At 43.7% G+C, this 22,977-nt stretch overlaps 1 protein-coding gene across 1 annotated transcript in view; it reads right to left on the bottom strand.

Moving 5' to 3' along the window:
- Positions 1 to 22,977, bottom strand: part of LOC143302005 (agrin-like) — a 162,540-nt gene that overhangs the window by 88,099 nt on the left and 51,464 nt on the right. Inside the window, exon 2 of the mRNA XM_076616489.1 lies at positions 16,794 to 17,009. Coding sequence (XP_076472604.1) covers positions 16,794 to 17,009 — 216 coding nt within the window. The remainder of the gene's footprint in view (positions 1 to 16,793; positions 17,010 to 22,977) is intronic.

Raw genomic sequence — 22,977 nt, 5'->3', positions numbered from 1 at the left:
ACTAGTACATAAGGAGAATAAATACCACCATTAGTACCCAAGGATATCTACTAGTACCTATGGATAACCACTAGCACCACTAGTACATAAGGAGAATAAATACCACCATTAGTACCCAAGGATATCTACTAGTACCTATGGATAACCACTAGCACCACTAGTACATAAGGAGAATAAATACCACCATTAGTACCCAAGGATATCTACTAGTACCTATGGATAACCACTAGCACCACTAGTACATAAGGAGAATAAATACCACCATTAGTACCCAAGGATATCTACTAGTACCTATGGATAACTACTAGTACTCAGGGAAAACCACTATTACCTTGGGAGAATATTTCAGTACCCAGGAAGTGCAATGGGAAAGTTATCAGTAAAAGGAAAACCACTAGTACCCAAGAGAAACAGAAGAACCCGACGATAATCAGTAGTAATTTGACAAATAAGAAAAATCTGTGACACCTAGGAAGTACACATAAAGGGCCAGTGGTTCCCAGAAAGAGTCAGGAGTACCAAGGACAACCATACAGAATCAGCAGTAACCAAGGAGAATAGGTATAAGTTGTAACCAAAGAATTCCAGTAGCATTCATGGAACAAGTGATAATGGAAGTTTGTCAGAAGTACCCTGGCAAGAGGAGTAAATGTCAATGAAATCGATAAAATCTGCTGGAGCAAAGACGAATAGGAGAACCGATGGAAAACCATCGTAACTAAATCGAAACGAGTGCACACAAAGTTCTCAGAAAAAGCCACAGTACATAGTGAGAATAAGTTGTGCTCAGGAAGAACCAAACTAATGATAATAATAATGATAATGATAGTTGGTATTTATATAGCGCTAAATCTTGTGCAGAGACAAATGAAAGTGCTTTCACACCAGTCAGTCGCACGCATGCATAACTCTAGAAGGAAGAGGCAGGGAGGGGAGGCTATCTTTGGAAGAAGTGGGTTTTAAGGCCTGACTTGAAAGAGCTGAGTGCGGAGAACTGTCGAACCGATGGGTGGAGCTCATTCCAAATGCAAGGTCCAGAGACAGAAAAAAGCGGCAACCGACAGTGTAGTGTTTGAATCTGGATCCTAAGCCGATCGAAAAAAGCGAGATGTGGTGTAGATGTGGAGGCAGCCACAGAGATGGGAAGGGGCAGATTTGTTATTACATTTATAACACAGAGTGCAGATCTTGTACTTTATTATGTGTGAGACAGAGAGCCAATGTAGATATTGTAAAAGAGGAGTGATGTGCTCGTATCTTTTCTTTCTGTGGTGAGGTTGTTGTTTTTTTGTTTTTTGTTTTTTTGTTTGTTTGTGTTTTTTTTGTTTTTGTTTTAAGTTCCTATGATCACTGCTTCAGTTCTGTCCGCGTACAGTTGTAACTAGTCATCGAGTTTTGAATGTCCAGGAAGCAGTCGGATGTTTCTTGTAAGAGCGAGGACAAATTTTCAGGGGTATCACTTTTCTGAAGTTGAGTGTCATCAGCATAAGAATAATGACTGACATTGTGGCCGTTGAAAATATCGGCTACAGGAGCAGTGTACAGTGTGAAAAGCACAGGTCCTAAAACAGATCCCTGTGGGTCTCTGTGTTCGATTTTAACGGGTTCAGACTGGCAATTATCAACAATTACAGACTGGAATCGGTCGATGAGATATGATTTGAACCATCTTAGAGCAGTGCCGTTGATACCAAATGCATAATGAAGACGGGAAAGAAGAATTGAATGGTCTATCGTGTCAAAGGCAGCTGACAACTCGAGAAGAGTGAGAAGGAATTTTTTTCTTGAGTCAGTCGCAGGCAGTAAATTGTTCAGGATGTGAAGATGAGTGGTTTCGGTGCTGTTGTCAGCACAATAGGGCAGTTGACCCCAAGTGATAGAAATCTAGAATCTGAAATATCAGTGAAAACAATTAGACAAGAAAATCAGATCTACTCGGCGAGAAATATTAACCATACGGACTCAGGGTGAATCAGAAATACCAAAGAAGAAAAGCAATGACACCAGGGCAGAAAGAAAGGTAACCAAGAAAATTAAGAAATAACCAAGGATAACCAGCTGTACCCCTCCCTTCCCCCTATAACAAAAAGAAGGTACCAAAGGAAGAGCAGCAGTCACAATACCAAAGCCTTGGTACATGAGCAGAATCAACATGTCATTTTAGCCCTTCCCTTTCCTTGTGCTAGGGGGATGGAAAAAGCTACTTATGAGACATCCTTGAATGCCCAACGAGGTACAAACTGATAAGGAGCCAAGTTACCTGGGTAGGTACACACACAGACACATGAACGAAATTTAGCGAGTACTGAGCATGTGAATCGGTTTTGTGCATGGCGTGCAAACAGAAGCACCCGTGAAATGTGCTGCACTAAAGAAAAAGACACGAAAGGGATGAAATAAAACAAAACCACATACAGGAAAGGGGGAGACAGACAATGACGTAACACAGTCCAATTTACCAGGTTTACTATACTCATCCTGAACTGTACCCGAGATAATTCTAGTCCCTGGTAAGCGCGAGGCAGGAGAACAAAGAAAAACGACAGAAGCAGGATTTTAATCGTCACCACAACAGTCAACACACACACACACACACACACACACACACACACACACACACACACACACACACACACACACACACACACACACACACACACACACACACACACACACACACACAGAGTCTCTCCCCCTCTCTTGCTCAGTGTGCGTGTGTAACAGAAACGGGCACTTCGTGCTATCACACTGAGTCAGTTTGTCTCAAAACATTGCCAGTTTGATAAAGCTGTTTACACAGCACATTCTGTCAGTTTGTCCCAAAACATTGCCAGTTTGATAAAGTTGTTTACACAATGCATTCTGTCAATTTGTCCCCAAAACATTAGCAGTTTGATAAAGCTATTTGCACAATACATTCTGTCAGTTTGTCCCAAAACATTGCCAGTTTGATAAAGTTGTTTACACAATACATTCTGTCAATTTGTCCCCAAAACATTACCAGTTTGATAAAGCTGTTTACACAATACATTCTGTCAATTTGTCCCCAAAACATTACCAGTTTGATAAAGCTATTTACACAATACATTCTGTCAGTTTGTCCCAAAACATTGCCAGTTTGATAAAGTTGTTTACACAATACATTCTGTCAATTTGTCCCCAAAACATTACCAGTTTGATAAAGCTGTTTACACAGTACATTCTGTCAGTTTGTCCCAAAACATTGCCAGTTTGATAAAGCTGTTTACACAGTACATTCTGTCAGTTTGTCCCCAAAATATTGCCAGTTTGATAAAGCTATTTACACAATACATTCTGTCAGTTTCATGACACTGCATCATACATCTGGGGTTGCATTGTTGGTTTGATAATACTGTTTTTGCAATACGTCCAAAACACACACTTTGTTTTCAGTTTCATGCCGTTACACAAAACGTACCAAACACACACTTATCATGCCTAAGGTTTTCACAATAAATGCGTCGTGTCGGTTTGATAATGCTGCTGAGAATTTGCATACGAGGACACGTTGTCAGGTTCATGATGCTGATTCCCAGCATCTCTGAGGTAACGTAATCATATTAATGTAATTAATGACGCTGTTTATACAATAGGCCTACTTCGGAGGTAACGCTGTGATGCCGGAAGTGACGCTGTCAGTTTGATAACACTAATGACTTCTGTGACTGCTTCCCTGGCCATATCCGAAACAGGTCATGAGCCGGCAGCATTAGATTAATCGAGGCAGAATGCTCGTATGCCTCCTGCCTATATGCCAGCATCAGGCCCAACACTCGGCTCATATCACAGATTGACATAAGTTTACATTTGGGCCAACAGCAATGTGAGAGCTGTATTATCAATGGTTTCTCCAGTCAGTGGGAAACCATTTACAGCTTAGTCTTTTGTGAAGGACTCTGACTCTCAAACTAGGAGGCAAAATTGCTCTGGCTCTTAGTGCTGCAGCCTTGTGGGCTAGTTGGCCTTTGGGAACCATCCCAACGCCGACTGTCCTAAAATCATCTTGGCCGAGAGAGTAGGGATGTACTTGGGCAAGACACTCTCCACTACAATCAAATTCTAGCCCAAATAGTCGGAACAGCAGTTGCCTCCTCTGCTGTTCTGATGGACATAGTCGGACACGACTGTCATATGTGTGTGTGTGTGTGTGTGTGTGTGTGTGTGTGTGTGTGTGTGTGTGTGTGTGTGTGCCCGCATTCACACAGTGTTCACAGACTGACCACGTCTGCTTTTCTCTTCGCCACATGCCGATGGAAGAAGGGTGAAATTGAAAGTACATTGAAGTAAGTAGAATACCGTAGAAGGCTATTAAGAGAAAAATCAAACAGAAAGAGCCGTAACGTGAAAATCATAAGCAGTCTGATTTGTTTACAACACGAAGTGGATGTGGGGCGGTGTGTGTGTGTGTGTGTGTGTGTGTGTGTGTGTGTGTGTGTGTGTGTGTGTCTGTCTGTCTGTCTGTCTGTCTGTCTGTGTGTCTGTGTGTGTGTGTGTCTGTGTGTCTGTGTGTGTGTGTAAAGGGGAGTGAGGGTTGTTTAGCGGCCTCAAGTGCTTTTTTGTGGAAAAAACTTCTTCTTTTTTTCAATCTTTTGTGTATCATGTTATTTGTTTATTCATTTGCCTTTTCATTCATGTGATATCAATTTATTTTGTTTTATGTATTTATACACTTATTTGTCTTTTTATGTATTCATTCGTTTATCTGTTTTGTGTTGTTTCCCTTCTTCTATATTAGTTTCAACAATGCAAAGAATTATGAAAACAGACAGACAGACAGAAAAAGACAGAAACAGATGGAGGGAGAAAGAGCGGGGGAAGATGGGAGGAGTGGGGGAATGGGGGGGGGGCGTGGGGGGCTAGGGGGAGGGGAGGGAGAAATATACATTGCATTTGTAGCAGTGATCCCTCACAAGACACTGTGTTGTGCCTGTTGGTGTTCACACTGCAGAATTTGGCAGTTTGTTGTACCGTCCCACAATGGCAACTTTGCAAAAGAACCTTTATTGTTAGAGTAACTGCTGTAGACTGTTCAATTCGTTTTCTTTGGAAATACTTTGTCTTCCAACACAAAGCTTCGACTGAATAAAAAGAAAATAAACTCCACTCATACGAGTTCTAGGTTGTAAGTCTTCTGCCGTATCAAACCGTATTTCCGGATTGTGAACGTTTTAGTTTGTTTAGCCTCCGGATCCGCAAGATATTCTTTGGTAATTCCCAGTCAGTTGCCAGTGTAACGTCCCAAATCGCCCCCCACCCCCACCCCCCACCCCCACCCCCTTCCGTAAGTTCCCCGGGTGACTTGTCAGTGTCCTAAAGCGTTCCCAGGTGGACTTTTCGGGAATCTGAAACGTCACCCGGGGGACGCTATGGGACGTGTTTGTGTGTGTGTGTGTGTGTGTGTGTGTGTGTGTGTGTGTGTGTGTGTGTGTTGTTGTTGTTATTGTTGTTGTTGTTGCTGTTGTTGTTGTTGTTGTTGTTGTTTTCAAAATCGGCAGTTATCTTCACCAAGGAAATATATTTTGTCTTGTTTGTTTCAAAGAACGCCAAGAAGCTTCTTTTCTTCTTTTTTTTTTTCTAGCAGATTTCTTGAAAAACGGAATAAATTCTGCGCGGATATTGGTCCTTTCAAACTGTAAAACGACTCCCCCCCCCCTTACCCCCACCCTCTGTCTCTCCTCCCCCACCCCCTCCCCCCGTCCTAAAGCACTGCCTCCCTCGGATCGTGGCCACCGGCCTTCCAACCCATCATTCGTCCACCCCTGATGCTTTACTTGTCTCCTCACTGTCTCCCACCTCCCTCCACCCACACACCCACCACTACCCAATCCCTGATGTTTTACTTGTCTCCTCACTCTCTCCCACCTCACTCCCCCCCCCCACACACACACCCACCACTACCCAATCCCTGATGTTTTACTTGTCTCCTCACTCTCTCCCACCTCACTCCCCCCCCCTCACCCCCACACACACACCCATCACCACCCTACCCCTGATGTTTTACTTGTCCCCTCACTCTCTCCCACCTCACCCCCCCCCCCCCACACACACACACACACCCATCACCACCCTACCCCCTGATGTTTTACTTGTCCCTTCACTCTCTCCCACCTCACTCCCCCCCACACACACCCCCCCCCCCCACACACACACACCCATCACCACCCTAACCCTCATGTTTTGCTTGTCCCTTCACTCTCTCCCACCTCACCCCCCCCACACACACACACACACACACACACACCCATCACCACCCTACCCCTCATGTTTTACTTCTCTCCTAACTCTCTCCCACCTCACTCCCCCCACACACTCACATCACTACCCTATCCCTGATGTTTTATTTGTCTCCTCACTCTCTCCCACCTCCCCCCCCACCCCCCACACTCCCATCACTACCCTATCCCTGATGTTTTATTTTTCCCTTCACTCTCTCCCACCTCACCCCCCCCCCCCCCCCCCACACACACACACACACACACCCGTCACCACCCTATCCCTGATGTTTTACTTGTCCCTTCGCTCTCTCCCACCTCACCCCCCCCGCCCCTCCGCCCCCCACACACACACACACACCCACACACACACACACACAACCATCACTAACCTACCCATGACACGCCGCACGCCTACCAGCTTCACTGTAGAAATTTCGGGGAGAATTTATATGTTCACCATGTCTATAATCCCCCAGTTCTATATATATTCCAGTAGGTTTACATTCACCTAAGTGTATACCTGTTTCATCATACATTTTTCTGTAGTGGTCAGTAGTGGCCTGTCAGCAATAGTAAGTGATCAAAGCATATGAAAAAGTACAAATATTGCATAAGAAAGAAAGCATAATGCAAAACAGACGTCTTTTTGTTTTTGTTTTGTTCTTGTTTGTAGCCTCAGTTGCATGCAGTTCATGGAGCACAATCTTTTTTTCTTACTTTCTTTTTTTCATTTCTTTTTTTAACATTAGTGCTTCACACAAAAAAACAAAAAAACAAAAAAAAACCCACAGACAAACAAACAAACAACAAAAACGATAGCAAAAAAGAGAGATAATAATAAAACAAAACAAAATAAAAGGGAAAAATAAACGAACAAACATACATACGTATACATACCTACATGTCTGTCTGATTTCATATACATGTACATTTCGTCGTAACATCTTTAATGTATGGCTACCTCTAAACGGGTTTTTATTTCCTCGCGTGCGCGTGTATGTGTATGTGAGTGAGTGCGTGTGTGCGCACGTGTGTTTGATTTCATAAAGACATCGGAGTTCAATATTAAATATTCCAAACCATACACATAGACTTGTCCCACACACATTTCCACAAAGACAGCCACTGCCATCCCCCTTCTTCCCACCTCCTCCCTTGTCGTTTAAATCGTAATCAGCACTTCCCTTTCCATGTAAATCTGTTTAATGCATTTATAGGTTTCTGTATTTCATTTCGTTTTCAAAGATTAAACATAAGGATATTGGCATGTCTGTCTTTGTCTTCTTATATATAATAATGCACATTTTCCCTATCAATCTTACATAACTGACCTTTTGAATATCGAATGATACTGTTATTGCATTTAAAGATGTCTGATCGTTTCACTCCAAAGAGGACTTCGTTCACATTCAATTCCAGTCTGACGCCAGCTGCTCCAACTAGATAAAATTCGATATGTTTCCAGAATAATTTCACTGGTTGGTATTTGTAGAAGAAATGTTCTATGTAATCAACTTCGTCTACGCAGATTGAGCATTTATTGTTTTCCATTATTTCCATTTTATGCAATAGAATATTAGTTGGATATACGAGCTATGTTGTGTAGTATTTTCCATTGTAGTTCTTTTAATCTGGTTTCTTTAGTTGATGAAGAGGGCAGTAGCCAGTAGTAAGGATCAATTTCCACGTTACGTTTTCTAAGCCTGAAGTGGTAGGCACATGATTTTACTTCATCTTTCTTTGATTTTTTCATTCATTGGGATATGAATTGTGGCTTTGTACAAACACTTTTAGGTCGTCAACTGTGTCAGAATTGACAGTTTCTTCTATGTCACCCATCCATTGCTTCCACTGGTGAGGAATAGCGTTTAATAAATCATTATATTCAAAAATAAAATATGGCTGGTTTTCCCGCAATTTCTCTGTAATTTCTTGAAAGTTATTCAGTCTTTTTTCTTACATGTTAATAACATCTCTTACTCTGTCTATTCCTGCAGTCTTCCACAAGGGAAAGAATAAAGAATTATGCTTGTATTGGATTAAGTTATTGTTCCATAACAGTTGGCCACTAAAGTTGTTCTTGTCAATGTCTGATTCCCTTTTTAGATATCTGTGTGTTAAGTGTGTTCGTAATACATTATGCCAAAATATATTTTGTATTTTTGACAGTGCTTTTAAATTGCTGGGTCTTCAAAACAGACGTTAACATAACGCAAGCTGCATACTTCTGCCCAGTTGTTAGAACTGGTCAATGAATCATCAAACCAACTCAAGTAGTCTTCATTTTGCATAACTATGCCACAATTTTGTAAATTTTGGATGGTGGTAAGTTGTGGTTAGTAATGGTCAGCTAGGATCAGCAGTAGCCGATAGTGGCGAGTTTAGTCAAATTCTATCAAGAAGTCCTAACTTAGTACTCAATAACTGTCACAAAATAATACACTCTGAACAGTCAGTGGTAAGCTGTGGTCAACAGAGGTCAGTTAGCAGTCAAAAACTGCCAAGGCGTCAAAAGAAAACACAAACGTGCACAAACCCCCTGCAATTTGACTACTTTTGTGAGGTGGCCAACGTGGTTAGTAATAGTCAACAATGTTCAGCAGAAAGTAATGGACAGCTAATGCTCAGATTCTGCCAAGAATGGTGTAACCATCACAAAGTAGTACAATTTTAACAAAGTGGTCAGCAGTTGTCAACAGTGGTCAGCAGTTGTCAACAGTGGTCAGGCAGTGGTCATAAAAACTCATCAAGACACATTGCAAAAACGTGACAAATAACGCAATCTGAACATTTTGGGGTTGTGGTCAACAGTGGTCAGCAGTGGCAACAGACCTGGGGGAACATTGACCAGGTGGAGTAAGACCTACAAAATGTAAAGTTTGGGGAACATAGAGCTGTAGGATCATAGAGATGACCTATAGCATACATAATCATTGCTTTATTTACAATCCTGTGCACTTCATTGACAGACATATCCAGACCACTTTCTGTGACAGGACAAGTTCGGTGTCTCTCCCTGTTGTCTCGTTTTTCACAGTAACAGCATAGACAAGGGAGGCAACAGGACTGACAGACTACTGATTCATAATCATGTCACTAGTTTAATGAATAATTTCATCAGTTACTTTTTGTCTGAAATGAGAATGTCAACTGCTGAGAATCAGAAAAAAGCAGATCCATTCCGAGGCATTGCAGCCCAGAGAATGACTACTTTTAGACAAGCAAGTAATGCAGCTTCTGCCTCCAGACGTCTGGTGGACGGACCGTGCCTGTCACTGTAAAAGCTGATGTAAACTGTCTTCCAGCCAATGGTTCAATTTGTGTGTATGGGCACAAGGCTGTACAGACGTAATCACGCTTCACGGTGTGCACGAGCTAGCATTGAACTCAGACTGTCACCTGAATGACAGCAATCTTGCGGAAAGAGACAACAATGAGTCTCTAAAGAAAGCGCATACAAGATGACTGTAATCCAGAAGCTGTGAGGCCAACAGAATCGCTGCAGCAGAGCAACGCAGACAGGCCAGGAAAAGCAGTGCCAGCAAGTCCCCGACAGCCGCCACCATCCCCTGTCCACACTGCGTCAGAACCTTCTGGGCGCGGATTGGCCTGACCAGTCATCTGCGCACCCACAGAGCCCAACCCACCCACCCCCAGGATGACTAGATGGTCCTCGTCGATCCCGACGGACGAACCACACACACAACCCAGAAGGGTCTTTGACAATGAAAAAATCAGGCAGATCTTTTTAAATGAAGTCATAGTCATATCGTATCGGCGCAGTGAACGTCCTTCAAACTACCATCGGGACAATCTACCCAGCTACGGGCAATCCCAGTGTATAGAACTATTTTTTACAGGACTATGAAATCCAGGAAAGAGCAGAGTGGATACCAGTTCTCCATGATGTGGATTTCAAATGTAACTGACATGCAACACCACCACTTGGTTCTGCCAGTTTCACCTGAGCCAGAGAAAAGAATAGGGCCTCACGTATATGTCAGCTTATCCCTTCAATGTGGGAAGCATTGGTAAATAAAAGAAAGAAAATTATTTTTTAAAAACAGAACTGAAGCCAATGGAAGCTTCATTTCTGAAGATGTGTATTTTTCAGAGCTTAATTGAAAAGACACACATTTTGGGGGCTGAAAACAAGACTTGTCATAGTCTCTTCTGTTACAGGTTTGTCCATTCTGTTACACCTGCTGTTGTTCAAGCAACCCAGACAGAGCTGCAAAATGAGTTTGTTCTTTAAGTGTTTTTTTCCCGACAGTTTTCATCATAAACGGGAAGCATTAGAAGTGTATGTATTAATACCCAACTTTTTTTTTCAGTTATTACATTTCATGGGCTTATTAAGTGTAAAGCTGAAGGCCTTCAGCATCAGCCACGACACATGGGAGCTGAATGCAATGGACAGACTAAAGTGGCGTTCAGCTGTCCACAAAGGTGCCAAATACTGTGAGGCCAACAGAATCGCTGCAGCAGAGCAACGCAGACAGGCCAGGAAAAGCAGTGCCAGCAGGTCCACGACAGCCGCCACCATCCCCTGTCCACACTGCGTCAGAACTCTTCCGGGCGCGAATTGGCCTGACCAGTCATCTGCGCACCCACAGAGCCCAACCCACCCACCCCCAGGATGACTAGATGGTCCTCGTCGATCCCGACGGACGAACCACACAAGTGTAAAGCTGAGGTAGCTTGTTTTGGTTTGTAATAAATGTGCTGAATTGGTGTTGATATCTTTTTAGAACATTCTGCTTTTTAACTCACTCAGTACGGCCAGTCCTCTCTTCTCCTCTACACAGACCCCTCGGATGTCCAGTGGGCGTCTGAATGACCCAACCTTTAGCTTCCGTCGTCAGAATTGTGGTATTCTTTGTCAACATTCACCTCTTCAGTATAAGAGCCTTCCGCTTGCACTATTTTGATGATGGTAACTGGGGTGAAACGCTGTTAACGTCGTCTCTTTCGCCGTTCGTATGGAGAGAGTTAAGAGAGAAAAAATGCCACACAGATCTGTTTTAAAGGGTAATTTCCTAACAATATTAACAATAAAGTATTTTTCGTTGTTATGTTGAGCAAAGTATGTGATCCTGCGTCTGAAGCGTCGCATTATGCATAATTTAGATATGGTAACAGCAATGACAACTTTGTCTGGTCAGTAAAGTTCAAAGTCATTTATTTTATTTGCACGTTTCAATCCTAAGTAGCCATTATGCTTTTTGGACATTCAAATGACTGACAAATCCAGCCCAGATAACAAACCTTTTGTTTTAAAAGAATATTGTTCTGTTTTATTCAGTGCGATTTGCAGACATTTTCTGAAAATGGTTTCCTTACTACGTGCATGCCTTAACTTATTTTGTTCTAACGTGCACACAGTCTGTCTCTCAAAATATGGACGTCCCTATCACCATTCTCTTCGTTTCCGCATGGCTGTATTTCTACATTGCGCAACGTCACTCATCCGGTTTTCCACCCTTACAGTGTGTTTGTGTGTGTGTGTGTGTGTGTGTGTGTGTGTGTGTGTGTGTGTGTGTGTGTGTGTGTGTGTGTGTGTGTGTGTGTGTGTGTGTGTGTGTTTGTGTGTGCGTGTGTGTGTGTGTGTTTGTGTGTGTGTGTGTGTGTGTGTGTGCGTGTGTGTTTGTGTGTGTGTGTGTGTGTGTGTGTGCGTGTGTGTGCGCGAAGGATGATTTGGGACACTGACAAGCCCTCCGGGAGGGGGCAGGGATGGAGGAGGGAGGAACGGGGGCCCGGGGGTGGGGGGGGGGGCGGAGGGTGTGTGTGTGGGGGTGGGGGGGGGGGGAGGACGACGTGGACGTTTCATCGGGATCAGCTGTAGTTTTCAGAAAGGAAGATATGCCCGAATGCCCGCGCGAAGTCTCATACAGGGCTGAATTGAACACACACACACACACACACACACACGGACGTAAACACACACACACCACTCTCTCTCTCTCTCTCTCTCTCACACACACACACACGCGCGCGCGCGCGCACACACACACATTCATATGCAAGAGTGCACCATCACACAGAGTTATATTGAACCCCCCCCCCCCACACACACACACACACATTATACACGCACCATCACACACACACACACACACAAACACACACACACACACAAACCATTGCACACAAACAAACCATTACACACACACACACACACACACACACACACACCTAATGTCGCAAAGCGTATGTGGAAGGAGTGTGTCAAACATTTTTTTTTCATTTTGGGGGAGGTTGGGTGGGTGGGTGGGGGGGGGGGGGTTAGGACATTGACAAATCCCACGAAGGACGATTTGGGACACTGACAAGCCCGCCCCTACTCCCCCCCCCCCCCCCCCCGAGGGTGGAGAGATGGGGGCCTGGGGGTGGGGTGGGGGGGGTGGCATTTGGGACATTTCACCGCATCAGCTGTGGTTTTGAGAAAGGAAGATAATCTACTTCTTGTCCGCAGTTAAAAGAAAAGATGAATATTTGTGGGGAGGTGGTGGGGGAGGGGGGGGGGTGGGGGGGGGGAGTAGAACAGAGAGAACAAACACTAACCATGTTATCGACGTGTTCAGTGCATACAAACATTTTAAAGAGCTAACGAAATCAACTAGAATGAACATGGTGAAAATTCTAGCAGACAGCGCTTCTTAACTTCTTGACTGAAAAGTCGGTCACTTTGGGGCATGCGTTCACTACTTTTCTTCTGTCGTGGAAGAGACGGGAGTTGGCCGATTAAACGTTCGTAAGATACGAATGGATTTTGTTTTTGTTTTTGATTATTTTCTAAATTGTTTTTTTTTTACCATTTATCGAAGCTGGAAAGTGTGTGACGAAGACAGGCATATTTTCAACCTCTTATAGATATGTATTGTGATCGTAAAACAGTAAAGTGAGTTGCTTTAGCTAGATGGAATTGTTCAGTTTCTGGTACATAACGTTCAATTTGACGAAACACTCGTTTCCGATAAAGAGAAAAAAATATATATCATATGGATCAACAGGCCACTTTACATATGTGAGTACTAGTGTACGGCCCACCGCCACCACCACCACCACCCGCGTTTTCGATTTCGTTCTTGAGATTACACGTGAGCCATGAAGGCTTCATCTCTTATTGTTCGTGGATGTATTGGATCTTCGACAAATGCGTGATTTCGTCAAGAATTTCATAACGGAAGCATTTATTCCAGCGTCCCCATCTCCTTGTATGCTTTTGTTGTTTGTTTTTTTTATTTAGTAACATCAGTCCACACCATTTGGTAATTACAGCAATTCATCATCATCATCATCATAAACACCATCGTCAACAGCAACAAAATCACAATCATCGTCAGGTTTAACATCATTCGAACACACAAATGTGTGATGCATTGTCAGTTCTCACATCCTTGCTACTGCTACTCCTGAATTTTCAGGTCCATCATCACCATCACCATCATATCATCATCATCACCATCATCATCACCACCACCACCATCACCACCATCGCCATCATCATCACCATCATCACCACCATCATCACCATCATTATCACCACCACCATCATCATCACCATCATCACCATCATCATCACCATCATCATCACCATCATCACCATCATCATCATCACCACCACCACCATCACCACCATCACCATCATCACCACCATCATCACCATCATCATCACCACCACCACCATCACCACCATCACCACCATCATCACCACCATCATCATAACCATCACCACCATCATCACCATCACCACCATCATCACCGCAACCATCAACATCACAATCTCCAACACAATCATCACCACCACCATCACCATGACCACCATCATCATAACCATCACCACCACCATCACCATGACCACCATCATCATAACCATCATCACCATCATCACCACCATCACCACCATCATCACCATCACCACCATCATCACCACCACCACCATCATCATCACCACCATCATCACCATCACCACCACCATCATCACCATCATCACCACCATCATCATCACCATCATCACCATCATCACCACCATCATCACCATCACCACCATCATCACCGCAACCATCAACATCACAATCTACAACACAATCATCACCACCACCATCACCATGACCACCATCATCATAACCATCACCACTATCATCACCATCACCATCACCACCACCATCACCATCACCATGACCACCACCACCATCATCATCATCATCATGATCAGGGATACTGTCTGGCATCACTGCAATCTTCGACGTTCTAATCTTAATCATCACTGACATCTTTGATGTCGTCTTTATCTTCACTGTCGTCTTTGTTGTCGCCTATAGCATTGCTGTCGTCTTTGTTGTCGCCTATAGCATTGCTGTCGTCTTTGTTGTCGCCTATAGCATTGCTGTCGTTTCTGTTTTCGCCTTTAGCATTGCTGTCATTTATTTCTCTTGTCGTCTTTATCATCGCTGTCGTTTTCGTTATCATCTTCATCATCACAGTCATCTTTTTTTTTCTTTTTTCTTTTTGTCGTCTTTATCATCGTTGTCATTTTTCTTGTCGTCTTTATTATCACTGTAATCTTTGTTCTCGTATTTATCGTCGCTGTGTTTTTTTGTTTGTTTTTTTGTTGTTGTCAGTTTTATCATCTCTATCGTCTTTGGTGTCGTCTTTATAATTACTGTCATCTCTGCTGCCTTTATCGACTCTGTCATCATCTTTATCATCGCTGTCATGTTTGTGGTCGTATTAATAATCTCTGCTTTATCATCTCTGTTGTCGCCTTCTTCTTTACTGTCATCTCTGTCGTCTTCATCATCACTGTCATCTCTGTTGTCTTCATCATCATCAACGTCATCTCTGTTGTCTTCATCATCATCATCATCAACGTCATCTCTGTTGTCTTCATCATCATCAACGTCATCTCTGTTGTCTTCATCATCATCATCAACGTCATCTCTGTTGTCTTCATCATCATCAACGTCATCTCTGTTGTCTTCATCATATTCACTGTCATCTCTGTTGTCTTCATCATCATCAGCGTCATCTCTGTTGTCTTCATCATCATCAACGTCATCTCTGTTGTCTTCATCATTATCAACGTCATCTCTGTTGTCTTCATCATATTCACTGTCATCTCTGTTGTCTTCATCATTATCAACGTCATCTCTGTTGTCTTCATCATATTCACTGTCATCTCTGTTGTCTTCATCATCATCAGCGTCATCTCTGTTGTCTTCATCATCACTGTCATCTCTGTTGTCTTCATCATCATCACTGTCATCTCTGTTGTCTTCATCATCATCAACGTCATCTCTGTTGTCTTCATCATTATCAACGTCATGTCTGTTGTCTTCATCATCATCAGCGTCATCTCTGTTGTCTTCATCATCACTGTCATCTCTGTTGTCTTCATCATCATCAACGTCATCTCTGTTGTCTTCGTCATCATCAGCGTCATCTCTGTTGTCTTCATCATCACTGTCATCTCAGTTGTCTTCTTCATCATCAACGTCATCTCTGTTGTCTTCATCATCATCATCACAGTCATCTCTGTTGTCTTCATCATCATCAGCGTCATCTCTGTTGTCTTCATCATCATCAACGTCATCTCTGTTGTCTTCATCATTATCAACGTCATCTCTGTTGTCTTCATCATATTCACTGTCATCTCTGTTGTCTTCATCATTATCAACGTCATCTCTGTTGTCTTCTTCATCATCAACGTCATCTCTGTTGTCTTCATCATATTCACTGTCATCTCTGTTGTCTTCATCATCATCAACGTCATCTCTGTTGTCTTCATCATATTCACTGTCATCTCTGTTGTCTTCATCATCATCAACGTCATCTCTGTTGTCTTCATCATATTCACTGTCATCTCTGTTGTCTTCATCATCATCAGCGTCATCTCTGTTGTCTTCATCATCACTGTCATCTCTGTTGTCTTCATCATCATCAACGTCATCTCTGTTGTCTTCATCATCATCATCAACGTCATCTCTGTTGTCTTCATCATCATCAACGTCATCTCTGTTGTCTTCATCATCATCAACGTCATCTCTGTTGTCTTCGTCATCATCAGCGTCATCTCTGTTGTCTTCATCATCACTGTCATCTCAGTTGTCTTCTTCATCATCAACGTCATCTCTGTTGTCTTCATCATTATCAACGTCATCTCTGTTGTCTTCATCATATTCACCGTCATCTCTGTTGTCTTCATCATCATCAACGTCATCTCTGTTGTCGTCTTCGTCACACTCCAGTTCGCAATAGTCGTGAGCACTTAAGCCCCCACCGTTGATGATTGACGATTTATTAACATTTTTATACTGCCAGAGCCTAAAATTAAAGCTACCGTTGTCTTCATTAAAACCTACTTAGTTCTTTCTGTGTTACACACACCACCAAGGTGTCCTGCCGAAAGTAGATGGCTAGCCTCGATGTTAACGACTGAGCTCTCTCTCTCTCTCTCTCTCTCTCTCTCTCTCTCTCTCTCTCTCTCTCTCTCTCTCACACACACACACACACACACACACACACACACACGCACGCACGCACACAAGCACGTACCCGTGGTGCACTCTCCATTGTAGAGCACTGCAATCTTGCGGTGCTGTTTACAGGCCTGCATGTCCAGGAAGCAGCTGTTGCTGTAGGTCTTACCGTCACTGCCACACACGGGGGCCAGCTCCTTGTCACACTGGTATTTGCACTGACATGTGGGCAGGCGGTGGGTGTCCACCTGACACACCTCGGGGGGCTCGCACCTCACGCCCTCACATGGATCTGCCACAAAGACAATAACGATATATCGTACTGACATGGCGCAAACCCTCCATATGGATCTGCCACAACAATAACGATATATCGTACTTACATGGCAATAACGATATATCGTACTTATATGGCGCAAACCCTCTGTATGGATCTGCCAAAACAATAATGATATATCGTACTTACATGGCGCAAACCCTCCGTATGGATCTGCCACAACAATAACGATATATCGTACTTACATGACGCAAACCCTCCATATGGATCTGCCACAACGACAATAACGATATATCGTACTTACATGGCGTAAACCCTCCATATGGATCTGCCACAACAATAACGATATATCGTACTTACATGGCGCAAACCCTCCATATGGATCTGCCACAACAATAACGATATATCGTACTTATATGGCGCAAACCCTCCATATGGATCTGCCACAACAATAACGATATATCGTACTTACATGGCGCAAACCCTCCGTATGGATCTGCCACAACAATAACGATATATCGTACTTACATGGCGCAAACCCTCCGTATGGATCTGCCACAACAATAACGATATATCGTACTTACATGGCGCAAACCTTCCATATGGATCTGCCACAACAATAACGATATATCGTACTTATATGGCGCAAACCCTCCGTATGGATCTGCCACAACAATAACGATATATCGTACTTAATGGCGCAAACCCTCCATATGGATCTGCCACGACAATAACGATATATCGTACTTATATGGCGCAAACCCTCCGTATGGATCTGCCACAACAAAAACAGTATATCGTACTTACATGGCGCATACCCTCCATATGGATCTGCCACAACAATAACGATATATCGTACTTATATGGCGCAAACCCTCCATATGGATCTGCCACAACAATAACGATATATCGTACTTATATGGCGCAAACCCTCCGTATGGATCTGCCACAACAATAACGATATATCGTACTTAATGGCGCAAACCCTCCATATGGATCTGCCACAACAATAACGATATATCGTACTTATATGGCGCAAACCCTCCGTATGGATCTGCCACAACAAAAACAGTATATCGTACTTATATGGCGCAAACCCTCCGTATGGATCTGCCACAACAATAACGATATATCGTACTTATATGGCGCAAACCCTCCATATGGATCTGCCACAACAATAACGATATATCGTACTTACATGGCGCAAACCCTTCATATGGATCTGCCACAATAATAACGATATATCGTACTTACATGGCGCAAACCCTGCATATGGATCTGCCACAACAATAACGATATATCGTACTTACATGGCGCAAACCCTCCATTTCGATCTGCCACAACGACAATAACGATATATCGTACTTACATGGCGCAAACTATCCGTATGGATCTGCCACAACGACAATAACGACATATCGTACTTACATGGCGCAAACCCTTCATATGGATCTGCCACAATAATAACGATATATCGTACTTACAGGGCGCAAACCCTGCATATGGATCTGCCACAACAATAAAGATATATCGTACTTACATGGCGCAAACTCTGCATATGGATCTGCCACAACAATAACGATATATCGTACTTACATGGCGCAAACCCTCCATATGGATCTGCCACAACAACAATAACGATATATCGTACTTATATGGCGCAAACCCTCCATATGGATCTGCCACAACAATAACGATATATCGTACTTACATGGCGCAAACCCTTCATATGGATCTGCCACAATAATAACGATATATCGTACTTACATGGCGCAAACCCTTCATATGGATCTGCCACAATAATAACGATATATCGTACTTACATGGCGCAAACCCTCCGTATGAAACAATATGTGATAACCGCATACAACAGCACACGAGGATATGGAAGGTGATGGGGTGGGGTGGGGGGGTGGGAGTGGAACATAGCACATGAATCATCAAATGGATGCCTGTCTGCTTTGGTTTACAACCATGATTCTAAACAGCTGTGTGTGTGTGTGTGTGTGTGTGTGTGTGTGTGTGTGTGTGTGTGTGTGTGTGTGTGTGTGTGTGTGTGTGTGTGTGAGGGGTGGGTCTGAAGTTTGAATGGTTTATTGTTTAGTCCTTTCTGTCCGTGACAATAGGCAGGGGTAAGGGCGGGGGGTTAGGGGGGCGAGGGACTTCCGTGTTCACATCCAGTATAAAGAACAACGTCAATATATGAAAAGCAAAGGTAGGAAAATAGAGGAGAGAGAGAGGATGAGAGAGAGGGGAGGGGGGGGAGGGAGAGTGGAGACAGATAGAGACAAGGACAGAGAGAGAAGAAGAAAAAGACAAACAGAGAGAGAGTGGGGGGGGGGGGTGCGCGGGGGCTTTTTTTTTTTTTTTTTTTTTTTGTTACCATCAACTTGCCAATTGCATTTCATTCTCGCATGTCGCAGTAAGCCACAAATCAAAGATAGAATGTCTCAAGACTAATATTTATATTGCGTCGAGGTAAAAAAAAAAAAAAAAAAAAAAAAAAAAAATTCTGGTTTCAAGCCAATATTGACATTACTGTGGTTTGCTTAAAACTCCGCATTATATAGAACACATTGCTCACCCGCTGGTCGACCAGCATTCAAAAGACTGGGAATTCGAATTCTCGTAACAACTACATAAATGCCACCCACTTAATACTCGTTTGTCTATATAGTTATTATTTATTTATTTCTTTGTGTAAGCTTATCTATCATTTATTCACCTTTTTTTTCTTTTTTTTTTCCTCAAGGCCTGACTAAGCGCGTTGGGTTACGTTGCTGGTCAGGCATCTGCTTGGCAGATGTGGTGTAGCGTATATGGATTTGTCCGAACGCAGTGACGCCTCCTTGAGCTACTGAAACTGAAACTGAAACTGTCTAGCCGTATCTTTGCCTCCCCTGCTAGACTGTACTAGATTGTATAATAACAACAACAACAACAACAAGGATAATGAGAACATGTTGTTATTATTATCATCATCATCATCATCATTATTATTATTATTATTATTATTATTATTATTAAAGCGCTTTTCCCCCAAAAAAATACCCAGGCTCACAAATGAGTGTTGCAACAAGAAACATAGAAAGTTTACAATTTCACAATCCATATGATAACGGTATCCTAATGTATATCCACTTATACACACACTTACAACATCACCCATCGTAATGCTTGAATTATGTTCAATTCTTTCTGAGACAGGGTGAGAGAGAGAGGGAGAGAGAGAGAGAGGGGGGGGGGGGGGTGGAAAACAGAAAAAAAACCCAGACAAACAGACCGAGAAACAGAGGCTTGATGAAAAAGAAGAACAAAAGTCAACCAGTCAGGAAAAAAAAAAAAAAAAAGAACACGTGACATTTTCCATGTGGTTCATATCGCCCTTAAAAATCAATATTCCAGCGCAGACGACCAAGATTGTCCCCGCCTTTCGTGTTCCACAACTTTTCCTGGAGATAAAAAAAAAAGTTCTCCATAACATTCATGTGTAACCCAGCGTCTCTATTCTTCTCTCCTTTTCTCTCTTCTCCCCTCGACCGCTCCCCCCCCCCACCCCACCCCCCCTTTCCTCTCTCTCTCTCTCCCTGTGAAAACCGAGAACAATTCACCGTGGTGTGTATGCTTTTCTTTAAGCTTTCGGTATTTCTTTGTCTGTGTGTGTTTTATCAATCGTTTTCTGACATTTCCGCTGGAACTGCCTCAATGAAGAAAAAAAAAAGGACAGTTCTTGTGGACAGAAAAGTTTTGTTTTGCTTTTTTAAAGGAAAATACAGTCCTTTTGGAAGGGAAGGGCAATCCTTTTGGAAGGTAAAGGACAATTCTAGTGGATGGGAAAGGACAGTCTCGCGGAAGGGAAAAAGGGCAGTCCTCTAGTAAGGGGAATGACAGGTGTGACAATCCTTGTGGAAAGGAAAAGGAATGTCCTTGTTGAAGTGAAAAAGAGACAGTTTGTGGAAGGGGGAACAACAGTCTTTCTGGAAGAGAAAGGTCAGTCTCTGGTGAAGAGAAAAGGGGGAGTCCTTGCGAAAGGAACAGGACAGTCCATGGAAGGGAAATGCAGACAATGGAAGGGAAAAGAACGGTCAATGTGGAAGGGAAATGGTAAATATTTGAAGGCAAAGGGACAAGGATACCCATTGTAGAAGGAAAAAGGACAGATTGTTAAAGGGGGATAATGTCCACGTGGAAAGGAAAGGAAAGGACGGTCCTTGCGGGAGGAAAAAGGACAGTCCTTGAGGATGATAAATGGACAGTCCTTGTGGAAGAGAAAAGGACAGTCCTTGTGGAAGGCGAAAGGACAGTCCTTGTGGAAGGCGAAAGGACAGTCCTTGTGGAAGGCGAAAGGACAGTCCTTGCAAAAGGCGAAAGGACAGTCCTTGCAAAAGGAGAAAGGACAGTCCCTGTAGAAGGCAAAAGGACAGTCCCTGTAGAAGGCGAAAGGACAGTCCTTGCAAAAGGAGAAAGGACATTCCTGAGACGGGGGAGGGTTATCCCTGTCGTAAGGAAGCATGGAACTCTGGCAACGTCTCCCTCGAACATCACACACACACACACACACACACACACACACACACACACACACACACACACACACACACACACACACACACACACACACACACACACACACAAACACAAACACACACACACACACACACACACACACACACACAACAAACAAACAAACACGCGCGCGCACGCGCACACACACACACACACACACACACACACACACACACACACACACACAAAGAAAGAGAGGATGAGAGAGAGAGCATAATCCTCGTTCATACGAACCAAGGAAGAAAGATCAATATTTCAGCTGGGGAACGGTTCCAGGGCATTCGGAAATCGTATTTTAGTGGAATGCCAGCAGTCTCCATGTGAAGCCTGAGGACGCAAACGGAGAGTCCCCAACGTACTGCTGTCAGGATAAATTATGTAGTTTGCACGTGAAAATCGATGTGATGGCTACCAACTGTCACTGTTCACTGCAGATAGTGAATACACGTCAGACGGTGTAGACGATAGACAGAGTGAATAGACGATTGACTGAGGGAAGTCATGAATGGTGGAGACCAGGGGGTGTGGGAATGAAGCTGAGCCAGGACAAGCGGCGTGGGTGTGGGGAAAAGACAGGACAAAGAGGTGTGGGTGTGGAGACAGGCCAGAACAAAGAGGTGTGGGTATAGAGACAGGCCAGGACAAAGAGGTGTGGGTTTTGAGACAGGCCAGGACAAAGAGGTTGGGTGTAGAGACAGGCCAGGACAAACAGGTGTGGGCATAGAGAAAAGCCAGGACAAAGAGGTGTTGTGGAGACAGGCCAGGACAAAGAGGTGTGGGTGTGGAGACAGGCCAGGACAAAGAGGTTTGGTGTAGAGACAAGCCAGGACATAGAGGTGTTGATACAAGACAGGACAAAGAGGTGTGGGTGTGGAGACAGACCAGGACAAAGAGGTGTGGGTGTGGAGACAGGCCAGGACAAAGAGGTGTGGGTGTGGGGAGACAAGCCAGGACAAAGAGGTGTGGGTGTGGGGAGACAAGCCAGGACAAAGAGGTGTTGATACAAGACAGGACAAAGAGGTGTGGGTGTGGAGACAGGCCAGGACAAAGAGGTGTGGGTGTGGAGACAGGCCAGAACAAAGAGGTGTGGGTATAGAGACAGGCCAGGACAAAGAGGTGTGGGTATAGAGACAGGCCAGGACAAAGAGGTGTGGGTGTGGAGACAGGCCAGGACAAAGAGGTGTAGGTGTGGAGACAGGTCAGGACAAAGATGTGTGGGTGTGGAGACAGGCCAGAACAAAGATGTGTGGGTATAGAGACAGGCCAGAACAAAGAGGTGTGGGTATAGAGACAGGCCAGGACAAAGAGGTTGGGTGTAGAGACAAGCCAGGACAAAGAGGTGTGGTGTGATACAATACAGACAAGGATGTGTGGGTGTGGAGACAGGCCAGGACAAAGAGGTGTGGGTATAGAGACA

The sequence above is a fragment of the Babylonia areolata genome, chromosome 28 (assembly GCF_041734735.1).
Source record: "Babylonia areolata isolate BAREFJ2019XMU chromosome 28, ASM4173473v1, whole genome shotgun sequence".
Lineage (NCBI taxonomy): Eukaryota > Metazoa > Mollusca > Gastropoda > Neogastropoda > Buccinidae > Babylonia > Babylonia areolata.
Note: the sequence above shows the minus strand (reverse complement) of the source record. Positions and strands in the feature narration are given on the sequence as shown.